Here is a 14,456-nt window from a genome sequence, read left to right as displayed (position 1 = left end):
GGACATGAATGCATGAGAATCTTTGAGACTGGATGACTGGCCTAAATGTGAGCCTGATCCTGAACCATAAAAAGGTTTTGACAATCGCTACAAATGAAAGCTAAATCAGATGCGATAACAAAAGCTCTTCCTTGGCAGAAAAGGTCCTTGACTGTAATTTAATCCTTCTTTAAGCCTTTAATTCCAGTGTTGCAAGATCTAATATGTATTGTTTTGTACTTTGGCTATTTATATGTGTGAACAATGAGCAGAGTTTACTTATTTCTTTTTGAAAATATTTTCCAGGCACCAATATTTTTCACATGGTACAAGCCACTCCTTTTCCTATTGGCAGAGCTTCCACTGATATCATTGCCAAGGGGATCAGGTTGTATTCAATAAAGCAAGAGATCCTTGAGTTCTGATGGTCAGCAGCAAGGAATATTGTAAGATTAGGTTGCACAGTGTAAAAAAATTCTGAATGATGCCAAGCAAACAACAATTCTGTATTCCAACATCTGCTTAGTAAAATTGTCTCAGGCTAGTTGTAGCTGCTCTGTATGGTATGACTTGTGTTCTGAAAATAAAAAGTAAGTTAATATATTTGTTGAATTTATTTTACATAAATAGAATCTCTCTGAATTTTTAAAATTTTCTCATTTGTGAAGAATTTTTTTTTCTATTAGGACAGTGTCTGATGGATTCATTAAGGGGCAAATTCTCCCTGCCGTAATCAATCAATAAAGCAACATAGAGGAGCCATGAGGGACTTTGAGAGCACAGCTTGGAAGAGTCCTACTCACAGACAGCAGAATTGCAATCAGTCATGTAATTATTTTGCATTGAAGTTCAAAAAGAATTACAAATCTGACTACTCATGTTCTGAATTTCCAATTTTCCCTGACACATTTTCAACAAGTCCAGCAGCAGAAGTGTAGGTGATAAGGTCTTGCATGTTCTAGTACTATGTAGTAAAGCAAGATGGATTTTCTGTATCTGGGAACATTCTCATGGTTTCCCATTTGGCCCCAGATGAGTCCTGTTGTAGTGTGCATAGTTCTTTGATGCTACTGTAAACATATGTGACATGTGTTCCCTTTTAAAGGAACCACTGATTACTAATGTTTCCCTTCTATTCCTAGGATCCCCAGTCTTTAACTTCATACCAGTATATGATTACTACAAGGTGAAATTTGTTGCCAACTTAAATTAAAACCAATTAGTTTCTGCTTACTGTGGGAGCATTCTAAAATAAGAAGAGAAGTAACACAAAATGGCATTTTAAATACTTGAAATATAAAGCTTGGATTTTGCTTTGGTTATTGATGTTTTCATGGCTTGATTCTGATACTCCATATCCATGCAGTAGTTCTCCATCACCTGGAGCATCAGTACTACAGCACTGATATTTTATTTTCTAGATGCAAACTCTATTTGTTTAAGTATTAAGATCTAATAAAATAGAAATACTTTGTAACATAATTGTGACAATACCACTGGGAGCAGCAACACCTGGATCTGTGCCCTGTGAGGTACACAAGCAGGAAGAGGGTTGGGATTCTTTTCCACCAGAAAGTGGTAAAGTAGCAGATTCCAGTCACTACAGACTTATAAAAGACCAGCCACTCCTTATTTTCAGGGGGGGGGTGGAATTAAGACAACTTTTGATTTACTTATGGTAAGTTTCTGTATCACTTGCAAGTAAATTTTAAGTATTATATTTGATAATCTTTAATCCTTGTTGTTAACTCTGACACCTTTTTGTTGGAGTTAATATATGTCATTTCCCAGAATGGACCTTTTCTCTTTTCCCTTGCTATCGTGCTTGGACAGACCTTGATCATTTCCAGCTGAGTTACAAGATCCTTACCTAGACTTGTTTCTTCATAATACTATTCCTAAAATCCCCCATCAAAGTACCCCTTAGATTCACTTACCTTGTCTTTTTGACTTCATAACTCTGTGCATCATTTTCTGCCTTCCCTATCAACTTTATTAACATGCTCCTAAGCTGTTCTTATTCCTTTATTTCATCACCATTTGCAGTCTATTACTCCCACTGTTTTGCTTCAGTCATCCTTGCAGCTTTTTCCACTACATTTCTTATGGATGAGAAAAAGATAGTATAGTTACTATTTTCTTGGTTATGCAGATGACTTTTGCAGATATATCACTTCCTTACCTACAAAGCAGTGCCTGTCTTATCCTTTGTTATCTACTTAATTTCTGGAGTGTCTTTGTATTTACACAGAAAGGGATTCCAGTATAGACCACAGGATTCCAGTATCTAATCAGAAAATCTACCAGCTACCTCAATACAAATAGCAACAACAAAAATTGCCGAGATAGGCAGTGTAGAAGAAAGTCAAAGAATTTTCTTAAATATGTTGACTTTGGAAGTGTAAAAACCCTCCAGATTTGGGTGCAAGAAAAGATTGCTAGAAACTTTTATGTGCAGAAGTGGCTGAAACCAAAAGGCAACTGAAAGGCAAAAACTGAAAGAAATGTTTGTAAACAGTGCATTTTGCATTCCCACTTTAGGAGGGAGGAGGGGAAAAGAGAATGTAATTGGAAAGGCAGGAAAGGTCAAGGATATTTTTGTGAAGATAGAGTTAGAGGCACTTGGATACGCTCATATTTGAGAACTAGCCAGGAGAGAACAGAAGGCTGAACAAGGGCAGAAGGATGAAGGTTAGCAGGTTGGAAACATTTGGAGTCAACAGAGTAGAGAGAGCAGTTGGATGAAAAATCTGTTTGGTGATGGAAACGATAATGAAGAGGATATTTGAAAGAGAGAAGAGCAGGGAGGTTGGATAGGATCTTGTAATATTTTTAACTGAAGCCAGCAAGATCTCACACAGAAAAACTTGTATGATGAGAGGGGAATTAAATGAAGATCAAAGAGCTTTGAGTTGGGGGATGTAGTACTCAGGAATATGGCACAGCAAAAGTTCGGATGAAGTGCAGGAAATCTGCGTGTCTTTTGGATATTATCAAGTACTACTAAAACGCCTTCTCAGGTCAAAATAAGGTTTGAGATGACTGACAGAAATGTGGACTTTGTGGTGGGCTAGAGACAATAGTATCATGTCAATGATTTGTTCTACTGAAAAATTAAGGGAAAAAGTAATTTCCAATGGTTTTGGTTGGGTTTTTTTTGTTGTTTTTTATTCCTTTCCTTATTGGAATAACTGTTGTCCCCACACAGGCTATGAGCTGTGTTTTTAAAATCTTTTAAAATAGTTTACCTACACTTAAGGAATTTCCTTTCAAAATGATGTTAGGAGATAAAGGTCTGCACATTTCATTTAAAATATTGAAAGAAAGTGTTTTTACTCTTCTGATTTCTGTTTGTCTTTCTTGCCCCCCTCTACTCAATTCAGCACACATTGTACTCTATCATTGAAAGCAGTTAAAAATAAGAGAGAAAAAAAAAAAAAAACCAAAACAAAAGCAAAACAAGGACAAGCTGTAAGTACACTATCACAGTTTAGATTATTCATAAAAATAAAAATAATCTTGTTTTTGAACAGCTCTGTTGTTCTAAGCAAGAAAAAGACTCCTTGTGCTTGAATTTTCCTTAAGCCATCAGTGGGAGATACTTAACTATTTCAGAGGTATATTGTAAGCACAGTAAAGACGTTTTAGAGTCTTCGTCTTTTTCCCCCAGAAAGCAGCACAACTGCGGACACAAATGTTGTCTCAGTCACATTCATCTCACTTTTAAAATAAAGATCTTTAATGACAAGGGAACTCTTAGATTAGTGTGAACAACCAAGTTGGTATTTAATGTAATGGCCACATCAATTTAATTTCTTTGTTTCTTTGTTCTTGTCAGCACAGTTGTGGGTTTAAATAGTAATTTGGGCTGTTTCTCTGACATTCCCAGTAAAAATAAATCTGATGTCATTGCATGCTCCTTGGCAGGCCATGTGTCATTATTATAAACCACACAGAGATTTTTTTCTCATCCAGAATTTCTTTGCAGGGCCTTTGCTTATGACAGAGTTACAAAACGATGCCATTGGTTATCCTTCAACAGCTTGACAAATGGTGTGAGAAAGAAGCAAGACCATGCGTTTGATCTCTATGAAAAGAAGGGTAACTGATTTATTTACTGATTTTGTTTTTCCAGCTTTGGAGGGAGAAAAAAGATTAAGTCAGTGAGTGACTTTTTGGCTGTAGGAGCATTCTGGACATGGGATGGTTTTATGCATTCTGAAAGCTGCATCCTACAAGTTTATTTACAAATATCCTGGTTTTGCTGTCATGCAAGTTTGTCTACATACTTCCTCTTGCTCAGTTTTCCAACCTACATATTTGCCTACCATCATATATACTAGTCTGAATTGCTACCTCAGTTTACTACTTAAAAGCTCAGTTGTATGAGTTACTGTTGACTTACTGCTTTTATTTACCTCATTAATGAGTGGGGGATTTAAGTTCTCAGACATGGACTTCTGGTCAATCAGACACTTTGGAAACATTTTCAGTAGCTTTCTTTGGGAAGTCAGAGATCAATATTTTGAAAAAAAGTGACAAGAATGTATGTGGACAATTAAACAGTATTTTTAATAATTATTTAAAGGTTATCAAAAATGCATTCTTTTTATGTGAAAACTGATGTTGAGCTCTAATTTTAAATACATTAAGCAAACCCCTGATTTTCGTCTTTTTTCTTTCAATAGACTATGTCAGGAATTGTATCATTGGAAAAGGAGCAGACTACAAAGGAACGATATCGGTTACCAAAAGTGGTATCCAGTGTCAAGCCTGGAATTCAATGATCCCCCATGAGCACAGGTAAGAGTTCAGGAGCAGAGACAATGGGAATAGTGCTCAGACAGTTTCCATAAAGCATGGTTTTACTTATTAGCAGACAAAGAATTTATGAGAAAACTGACCTTAGACAACAAAGTCTCCTAGGTGTATTGCCTTTCTGCAAGAGATGCCATTCTGCAGATCCCAGAAAATCCTTACTTTCTTGGACTTGCTCCAAAGAGATCTCTCCTAATGCCAGCCTGTGTGTCTGGATCCCTTCCTTTCCTGTGTCAGTTTTTTTAGCTGTTTATATCCTTTTGATCTCTTATCATCTACTGGCAGAAAAAAAACATCTGTGTAACTTCAGCCTAGGGTCTGGAAGTTTATCGCTGTTTTCTAATAAACTCCCAGGAAATTGGTAATTTAAAAAATATTAGGAAGCAAAGGGTATTAGGGATAGTAACCCACCTATTTAATCAATATATTTTTATTGTTACTCTATTTTGCATAGTTACTATTGACTATTATTTGTAGAGTATGTTAAACTCTAAAGCTCTTAGACCAGGTAACAAATACATGGAAAGGACTGAACAGATTTGTTGAAATCCTTTCCTTTAGATCATATGAGCAACAACTAAAGGCTGATGCAGCAGGTATGGGACTTTACTGAGTTTAAGACCTGATATAGGGAGCAACTGCGGCCATAGCTACACCTCGAGAGTAGACTTAGTTCAACTATATTGTCTAAGGAAAAGGAGAAGAAAGCCAAAAACCAAAGCCAGTAAGAGTAATGGTAAAAAAAGATTTAACCATGACAAACTTTGCTGGACTATGAAGTACTGGTCTATTCTTTGATCATTTCTCTTTCAGCCTTTTTGTATTGGCTTTAGCCATTTAGATAATAAACCCTTAAGAGCCAAAAATGAAGAGGCCTCTCAACCATAAGCTTCCTATCCCCATTGCTGCCTATTGCTCTGGACTCCCAGCATCAGAACTTTGTTTAGGAGGAGCCAAGCTGGAGATTGCTAGCAAGGAACTGGGCTGTGCACTGCTTAGTCTTGTCCTGACCAAATCTATCCAGTGTGCAAGATGATATCTTGGAACAACATTAAAAAGCCAAGGATACTTGGGTTCTCTCCTCATGATGTGCTACAAAGCTGAGCCTCAGGCTTGGACTTGTCTGCTTATAATATAGATGGTAGTGTGTCTGATTTTCAGTGTGGGACCAGACCCATTCTTAATTGTGAACATAAGATAAACACCATCAGCTCCCACAGTGATGAACTCTTGAGACTCAACACCTTGAAATATACAATCTTCATCTTTTAGAAGAGAAAGAACTCTCAATAATTACAGCCTAAACAACAACAAGCATTTATCCTATAAAATATACATATGCCTTTATATAATTAAAGAAAGAAAACTGTCTGGATAGTATATATTAGCACTAAATTACATTTTAATATACAGCATACACAGTATTATCTAATACATTTGGACAGCCACTCTTCTATGATGAATTTTATGAGAATGACTTTTCTCCTGCCTTGTGCAATAAGTTTAATTTTTAAAAGGTCACTGGATAAATGAGGTGGCTGCATGCTAATTTTGTTTTTCAACATCAGAAAATATGATTTCATCATCAGAGACATGAGGGAGATGGGAAGAAGCAGACAGTAGTGGTGTGTTTGGAACTTATTAGTATGAAAGGCTTAGATTTTTAGGTCAGTTTTTCTCAACATCTGATTATCATGAAGTGCCATTGGAAAATAAATCCTTTTTTCATATTCAAGGGAGAAATGTACTTTACTGATTTTTCATTATCATTCTAGAAAGAATTGAATTAACTTCAGACTTTAAACTTGTACTTGGATTTAAAAAATATATTTTTATTTATCTGTATTCCAGTAGAACCTGGAGACTCCCCAGCTGAAGTCAGGGTTCCATTATTTTCATCTCCATCCTAGTACAGATTACAAGATCATCTTTTTTTTCTCTTAAGAGTTTTTTATGTAAATGGTTAAAGCCAATGCAAAAAGGGTTTAAAGAGAAATGGGCAAAGAGTAGATCAGTACTTCACAGACTTTTTGCTAATTTCCATGACTTTTGCTGTGGTTGAATCTGTTTTTACCATTATTCTTACTGGCTTCAGTTTTTAGCTTCTTTTTTTTTTTTTTTTTTTTTTTTTTTTTCCTTCGCTAATATAGTTGAATTAAATCAGCGCACAAATCAGTTCTAGGAGAGGCTCTATCTTCCATTTCTGGATAGGTCTTTGCTGCATCTCCTCATCCTTTCCTCCCTCAAGAATGTCACTTCAGTACCTGTTGAAGCCATGTGTATATCTGACCCATCCTGATATTCATCTGACCCATTCTGCTATTCATCTGACCCATCTAATATTCATTTAGAGGTTTTTTTTTAAATGTTCTGACAGCATATCTGATGTAATTTTAAATGTCTTCTCCCTGTATTTTCTAATGTCCATAATTTCTGAGCAGAAAGATTTTCCAGCAGGAAAATTAAATAAAATATTCTAATATGCACTGACATACTGCATTAACACATACACAGGTTGCAATGTCCATCAGAAAAGTTTGCCCAGGGCTGTCTTTAGCTAAGAAAAATTTGTGAGATTTAGAATCATAGAATGGTTTGGGTTGGAAGGGACCTTAAAGATCACCTAGTTCCAACCCCCCAGCTATAAGCAGGGACACTTTCCACAAGACCAGGTCGCTCAAAGCCCCATCCAACCTGGCCTTGAACACTGCCAGGAAGTGGGCATCCACAACCTCTCTGGACAACCTGTTCCAGTGTCTCACCACCCTCACAGTGAAGAATCTCTTCCTTATATCAAATATAAATCTACCCTCCTTCAGTTTAAAACTGTTACTACTCATCCTATCACTGCACTCCCTGATAAAGAGTCCCTCCCCAGCTTTTCTTTAGGCCCCCTTTAAGTACTGGAAAGCCACTATAAGTAGTCTCTGGACCCTTCTCTTCTCTAGGATAAACAACCCCAACTCTTTCAGCCTGTCCTCACAGGGGAGGTGTTCCAGCCCCCTGATCATCTTTGTGGTCCTCCTCTGGACCCGCTTGAGCAGGTCCGTGTCCTTCTTATGTTGGGGGCCCCAGAGCTGGACACAGTGCTCCAGGTGGGACCTCACAAGAGCAGAGTGGAGGGGCAGAATCACCTCCCTTGACCTGCTGGCCACACTTCTCTTTATGTAGTCCAGGATGCAACTGGCCTTCTGGGCTGCAAAAGCACACTGATGGCTCATGTTCACTTTTCCATCCACTAATACCCCCAAGTCCTTCTCTGGAGGGCTGCTCTCAATCCACTCATCTCCGAGCCTGTATTTGCATGGGATTACCCTGACCTATGTGCCGGACTTTGCACTTGGCCTTCATGAGGTTTGCATGGGCCCACCTCTGTAGCCCGTCACAGTCCCTCTGGATGGCACATCCCTTCCCTCCAGTGTGTCAACCACACCACACAACTTGGTGTCGTCAATGAACTTGCTGAGGGTGCACTCAATCCCACTGCCCATGTTGCCAACAAAGATGTTAAACGCCGGTCCCAATACTGAGCCCTGAAGAACGCCACTCATCATCGCTCTCCACTTGGACATTGAGCCATTGACCACGACTTTTTGAGTGTGACCGTCCAGACAACTCCTTTTCCACTGTGTGGTTCATCCATCAGATCCATGTCTCTCCAATTTAGGGACAAAGATGTCATGCAGGACAGTGCCAAATGCTTTGCACAGTCCAGGTAGATGACATCAGTTGCTCTTCCCTTATCCACAAATGCTGTAACCCTATCGTAGAAGGCCACCAAATTTGTCAACCACAATTTGCCCTTAGTGAAGCCATGTTGGCTGTCACCAATCACCTCCTTATTTTCCATGTGGCCTAGCATAGTTTCCAGGAGGATCCACTCCATGATCTTGTCAGGCACAGAGGTGAGACTGACTGGCCCATAGTTCTCCAGGTCTTCCTTCTTTCCCTTTCTTTCCCTTTTTTAATATTACAAACTACAGAAGAAAATCAGAAGCAACAATTTTATAGGCAGCAGTAACAACATAAAAATTATTCTGTTCAAGCACTAAAAATAAGAAAAGCATTTCCACACTGCATTGACTAGAACTACAATGCAATTAACAGAGGTATTTTCCACTTCAGTTAGTCCAAAGATTTCATTAAGAGAAGTAAAACATGATTAAAATTTCACATGTCATAATTTGCTTTCTGTTTCTCTCTCTCTCTCTTTCTTAATATTTTAAATTTATTCATTTATAACTGAATTTGCCAAGGACAGCAGGAACCATACATTTTTCTTTTGTTTTTGTGTATAAATTAAATCAGTGTTTGTGTATAAAGACTGTCTTAAGTACTTAGTTTAGTTTCTTAAGCTACAAGAGTCTACAGTCTTGTAAAAGAAGCTAGATGAAATTTTATTCCTTTTTTTTTCTCTAGAATATAGATACAATTGAAATCCCTTGCTGATTAAAAAAATAACCACACCAAAACAAAACAAAACCAGCCCCAACAGAAAAAAACCCAACAAACAAATACCCAAAATAAAGCTCAAAAATTAAATCAATTTGTTAAGTTGAATTCCAAGTTTTGTGTAATCCCCTATGTATTTTGCCCAACTTTTTAATTAAGAAAAAAAAATCTACATGGGATTGAGCATAACTCTGAATTTACTGTGCTTTTTAACTACAGAAATTTAGTTGCTGTTTAAGCATCACTGCAATGAAACTGGCAGTGAAGTGCCACTGGGTTTGTCTGCAATGTGCAGTCTGAATGTGATTGTGAGCTCTTGCAGTGGCATTGAACAGAATGAGCTCTGGGATTGGGCTCCTTACTATGGGGTTAGCTATTCCCTAGTTGGTAGGGAAAAAGTAAGTGGCATTACTTTTATATATATATATATCTATATATATATGTCAGTGTGTATGTGGGAGTTTCTCTAGAGATAAGCACATAATTTTACACACAGCTAAGAACACAAATCCTTGACCCTGGAGAGTTTATATTTGATGGACTGAGTATAAGTGACAGAGTCTCATACCAAAAATGTGTTTTAGGCAAAAAAATATAGTATTAGCTCATGTTTCTATAAAATCACTAAAGAAAAACAAAGTCCTTAGCATTGGTCTGAGAACTAATCTAAGGGAAAAATCTTAAGGGGTATTGTTATTACAGCAACAGCAGAGAATATAGTGAAAGGGAGAACACAGTTTAAGTCATCTAGATCACTGTTAAATGGTATTATTTGTACAATAGCAATGATGAGTGGGTCTATAAGTAGCAGACCCTAAGGTGACAACAATAGGGCTTGTGGCAGAACATGAAGCAAGACAGTTGAAGCAGTATCGGGGAAATTTCTGATGCTGAAATGCAAAACACTCCATGGTTTTGGGCAGTGAAAGCCTCTCAGCATGGTGTGTCACACTGCTCAGTCACGCTCACACGTTCCTGATGCTCAGTTCTACCTCTCCCTGACCAGGGATGGGAAGAAGTTTTCTGCTTGTGGGCTTTATGTAGTAGGTGCACACTATACCCAGCTGGGCCTGCTATATGTGCACAACATGCACTGGAAAGGTGGGTCTGACATGGCTATGGATACAATGAATTTTTCCCATACTCATCCAATACATTTTTCCCCTTTGTCAAAGGGCCTTCCACCCTTGTGAAAGTAGTTACAAGCTGGTCTTGTCCAGCAGGGAGTGTGCTGCTGCCTCTGGCTCTGCAGCAGATAGCTGGCTCTGGATGCCCGAGGGATGGGAGTAAAACTCACTAGAGCAAGCTATGGGCTAGACAAGTTTTCCCATATTTAGGCCATTGATTGAGTAATCCTGACTGAAGATGTGTATTTGTGTATGGACAGATATTTGGGTGTGTGCATTTGTGTAGGCAGGGTGGAGGGAGAAGGAAGCAGAAATGTGATTGTTTCTAATTGTTTGTAAAAAATAGTATGATTAACACCAAAGTTTGCATGCTCTTATACTGTAATGATTGTCATTTTAAAACTAGCTTTTTGCCTTCGAGCTATCGGGGTAAAGACCTGCGGGAAAACTACTGTCGAAACCCCCGAGGGGAAGAGGGAGGGCCATGGTGTTTCACCACCAGTCCAGAGACCCGCCATGAAGTCTGCGACATCCCCCTCTGTTCACAAGGTAACCCAGCACGGCTCGTGTGTAAACTTGCCTTTCTCTGTTGGCAGCAGGTACGCAGAACTTCTGATAGTTTCAGTGACACTTGTTCATGGACTTTGGAGAAAGAATAGGTGATTTCTCAGCAAGAGTAACTCAAGTAGCAATAAAAGCAGTTATTAGAGAAAGAGGAGATCTTGTTATGTTCCAGTACTCTGGAAAACTTGAACAAGCTTGCAGGCTCAGCAGCTTTTTTTTCAGGTCATGGAGGATCTGGAACAATGAAGTGATGCTTATTGCACAGATGTGACCCTTTTTTCACTTGTCTAGTCCATAGTGAATCCATTCACAATTTCAGTATTACTATGTGATAAAATCATCTAGTTCCCTTCCATGGTAAAATCTTCTTCTTTTTGATGAAAATATAGATACTGAATTACAGGATGAGAATTCAATCTAAGCATGCATTTTGGTTTTCAAACGAATAGTATAAATATGTAAAACCTTTTATAAATCCAAACCGTTTTGACTTTTAAGTCACAGAATTCAAAAGACACTTCATGTGCACCATTACATTTGTTGACTTTTAAGTTCTGCTAACCTCCAAACTAAGCTCTTGTATCTTGCTAATCAGCCAATTCAGTTCCAGTTAATCAACCCATTTAAATCCTCAAGATAGGGTGCTTTTAATTTTCCTACTAATGTGTCATGTGCAATAGCTATGAAGTGGTGGGGGAAGAAAAGGGAGAGGAAAGGAGAGAGGGAGGAAGAGAGGGAGGAAAAGAGTGATTTATAAGGAGCTTGAAAATCTATTAAAAGCTAACATTTAATGATCAGTTTAAGTGAGCTTCAAACGGGATAAGACCTGGAGCTCACTGCAGGATGAGGACTTTGGTAGCGGATGTTTTGACTGAAGAGTGAGATCTGTAATTGCATAAATTACTATTTACTAAGTGATCCTTCATTACAATTACTCTAATTAGAGGGCACTTCAGAAATGTGTCTATAGTTAATTATGGTAAATTTATATTTTAAGACTTCTCATTCTAAATTATGAAGCATATTTTGTTCAACAGTGATTTCAAATCCCTTTGGTAGCTTTTGTCCACTCTCCCTCTACCACCCACTTTCCCAAACCAGGGCTGAAAATGTATCATAGTTTAAGCTGCCAAAAAGAATTAGTATCTAAAAGAAATAGTATCATATGTAGCTGAAAGTGCTAGGAATTTAAAGAGACAGACTGTATGGCATGAAATTGTGATTCAGCCATTATTCTGGGCTTAATCTTGTGCTGTTATTATACTATGACTTAGAGTGACTTAGAAAAATATATGTTACTTAATTAGAAAATACCACCTCTCAAAAATACTCCTTGCTTAGATGTGTGTGTCTCTCTGTTACTAACTATAGGTAAGGTTAAAAATCTGCTAGGAACATGGATGCCTCTAGCAGCTCACACCTACCTGCCTTAAAACCTTAAGTGTCTTATAAAATGATACCAAATTTAAGCATCTGGATTAGATCTAAGAGCTGCATTTCTATTCCAAATCATTTCCCACACCAACCTAATAAAAGATACTTTTTTATACCTCTGTAGGTTGGTTTCAGTTTATGACAGCAGAGATATGATTTAATTTTTTTTTTTTTTTGTTCTACAAGTCATCAACATAATAAACTACTAGTACTTTTTTTTTTTTTTCCTAGTTGAATGCATGACCTGCAACGGAGAGAGTTACAGAGGGCCAATGGATCACACCGAGTCAGGCAAAGAGTGTCAGCGCTGGGATCTTCAGAGACCACACAAGCACAAATATCGTCCAGAGAGGTAACCTCTCCTCCCCCCAACAAAATCCATGTGGTTATAATCTGAAAATTACACACGTTCTGGAACAAGTTGGGCAAAATCAACGTTAGCTGAACTGAAATTTATAGAGTTCACCAGTTCTAGTTCCTTGGGCTTCTGACACATGGTGTGTGCAGGCTGGTTACCATCATGATGGAGATGCAGGGTGCTATTTTGTGCCGTTGTGGCTACATGCCACGGCTGTGTAGTGCAGTGATGTACATGCACTGTATTAACTGATCAAAATTTTCTCCCTAGCTTCACTGACAATAAAAAATTAACCTCTGAATGTTTCTGTATATGTTGTGAAGCAGCTTCAGTCAGCTTAAAATACCTTAAAGTAATCACAAAGTAAATAATGATTAAAAGTCAAAGTTTTGTTAGAGTTCTTAACACAATTAGTGAATACAAACTTGCAACATTGTCAAGTCAGAGTATGCTTCTTTTTTGAAATATTGAACAGCTTTAAAGCTGTAGATGGTCTTTTGTTGTAATCAGGTGCAAGTATCCAATTCATTTGACAAAAGCATTTGTCCACTACATGTTCTTTTTCAGCCTGGAAAAGGAGTTCATCATTCTGTTTAGCTTTTTATGCACATGGAATTATATGTAAGACTTCTTTTCTCTTTTTAATTTAGACATAGATACATAATGCCAAAAGATGAGTCAGAAATAACAAGGCAAATTGCATCCCTATTAGGATTTGTCCTAGAGGGTAAAATTCACCCTACTGCAAAGGGTCATCTATAATACACACTTTTGGAAGGATGATGTGTGGGGGTTTAGGCCACACAGGAGGACCTTTGTGTTTCTCTTAAACTGGACTAAAGTTTCATTTCAGTTTTACTCTGGATTTTGGATTAACTCCATTTATAAAATGGTTTGAATAAATTTAAACTGCCAGAGGAAGACTACAAGAATCAACAGACAGAATAATTGAGACCTTCCACTGAAAGTATCTTTATGTATGTTGAAGTGTTCTACTAAATAAAGCATAATTTTTATACTCAGAAATATTGGTACTGGTAGATTTTAGAAAGCCTGATTATTCAGTAAAACATTAGGGCCTGCAGGTTTGGAGTTTATGTGATGTAACCTCTTTTTCCTCTTGGCTCAGATGATCTGCTTCATGAATAATAGCAGGTTCTTCCATAGTTCTGCTACAATAAATATTTTGTAATAACAGACTGGGACTGAAGATAATCTGTTTCTGAGTTTTGCCATGCACTTGCTGAATTAGTCACAGAAAGAATTTTGCTCCTTGGGAGTGAATCATTTATAGAATTTATGTGTACAAACAGTAATAATTTTACTGTCGGAGGATTTTTTTTTTGTTGTTAATTTTGGATTGTTTACAAAATTACTTTTCAGGCTAACTGCAGTCTCACGAATAATCGCCTTCCTCCTTGAAAGATTTCCTCAAAAAATGTCTTCTTGAGAGTTTTCAGACTGTAATAAAAATGTTTTTTAAATCAAAACATGATCCATCCATATTGCGCTGATATATATGTACTTTCAGAAGAGTAACTGGGGTCCAGTACATTTCTAATACACTGATTTTTATTTACTTAATGGAATGGTCACTAAAAGTAGTGACAACTATACTTTGATTATACTAGCTTTGAAAATTTTTGTGGGCTTTGGTTTGTTTGTTTTTTTTTTTTTTTTTAAATAGTTATTTAAGTTAAAAATAAGAGAGGAGGTCTGGAACA

At 37.5% G+C, this 14,456-nt stretch overlaps 1 protein-coding gene across 1 annotated transcript in view; it reads left to right on the top strand.

Moving 5' to 3' along the window:
- Positions 1 to 14,456, top strand: part of HGF (hepatocyte growth factor) — a 60,789-nt gene that overhangs the window by 13,090 nt on the left and 33,243 nt on the right. Inside the window, exons 3-6 of the mRNA XM_074827911.1 lie at positions 3,968 to 4,080; positions 4,668 to 4,782; positions 10,783 to 10,925; positions 12,606 to 12,726. Of these exons, the coding sequence (XP_074684012.1) occupies positions 3,968 to 4,080; positions 4,668 to 4,782; positions 10,783 to 10,925; positions 12,606 to 12,726 (492 nt within the window). The remainder of the gene's footprint in view (positions 1 to 3,967; positions 4,081 to 4,667; positions 4,783 to 10,782; positions 10,926 to 12,605; positions 12,727 to 14,456) is intronic.

Source organism: Strix aluco, chromosome 5 (genome assembly GCF_031877795.1).
Source record: "Strix aluco isolate bStrAlu1 chromosome 5, bStrAlu1.hap1, whole genome shotgun sequence".
Classification (NCBI taxonomy): Eukaryota; Metazoa; Chordata; class Aves; order Strigiformes; family Strigidae; genus Strix; species Strix aluco.
This window is presented reverse-complemented; position numbering and strand designations above follow the sequence as displayed.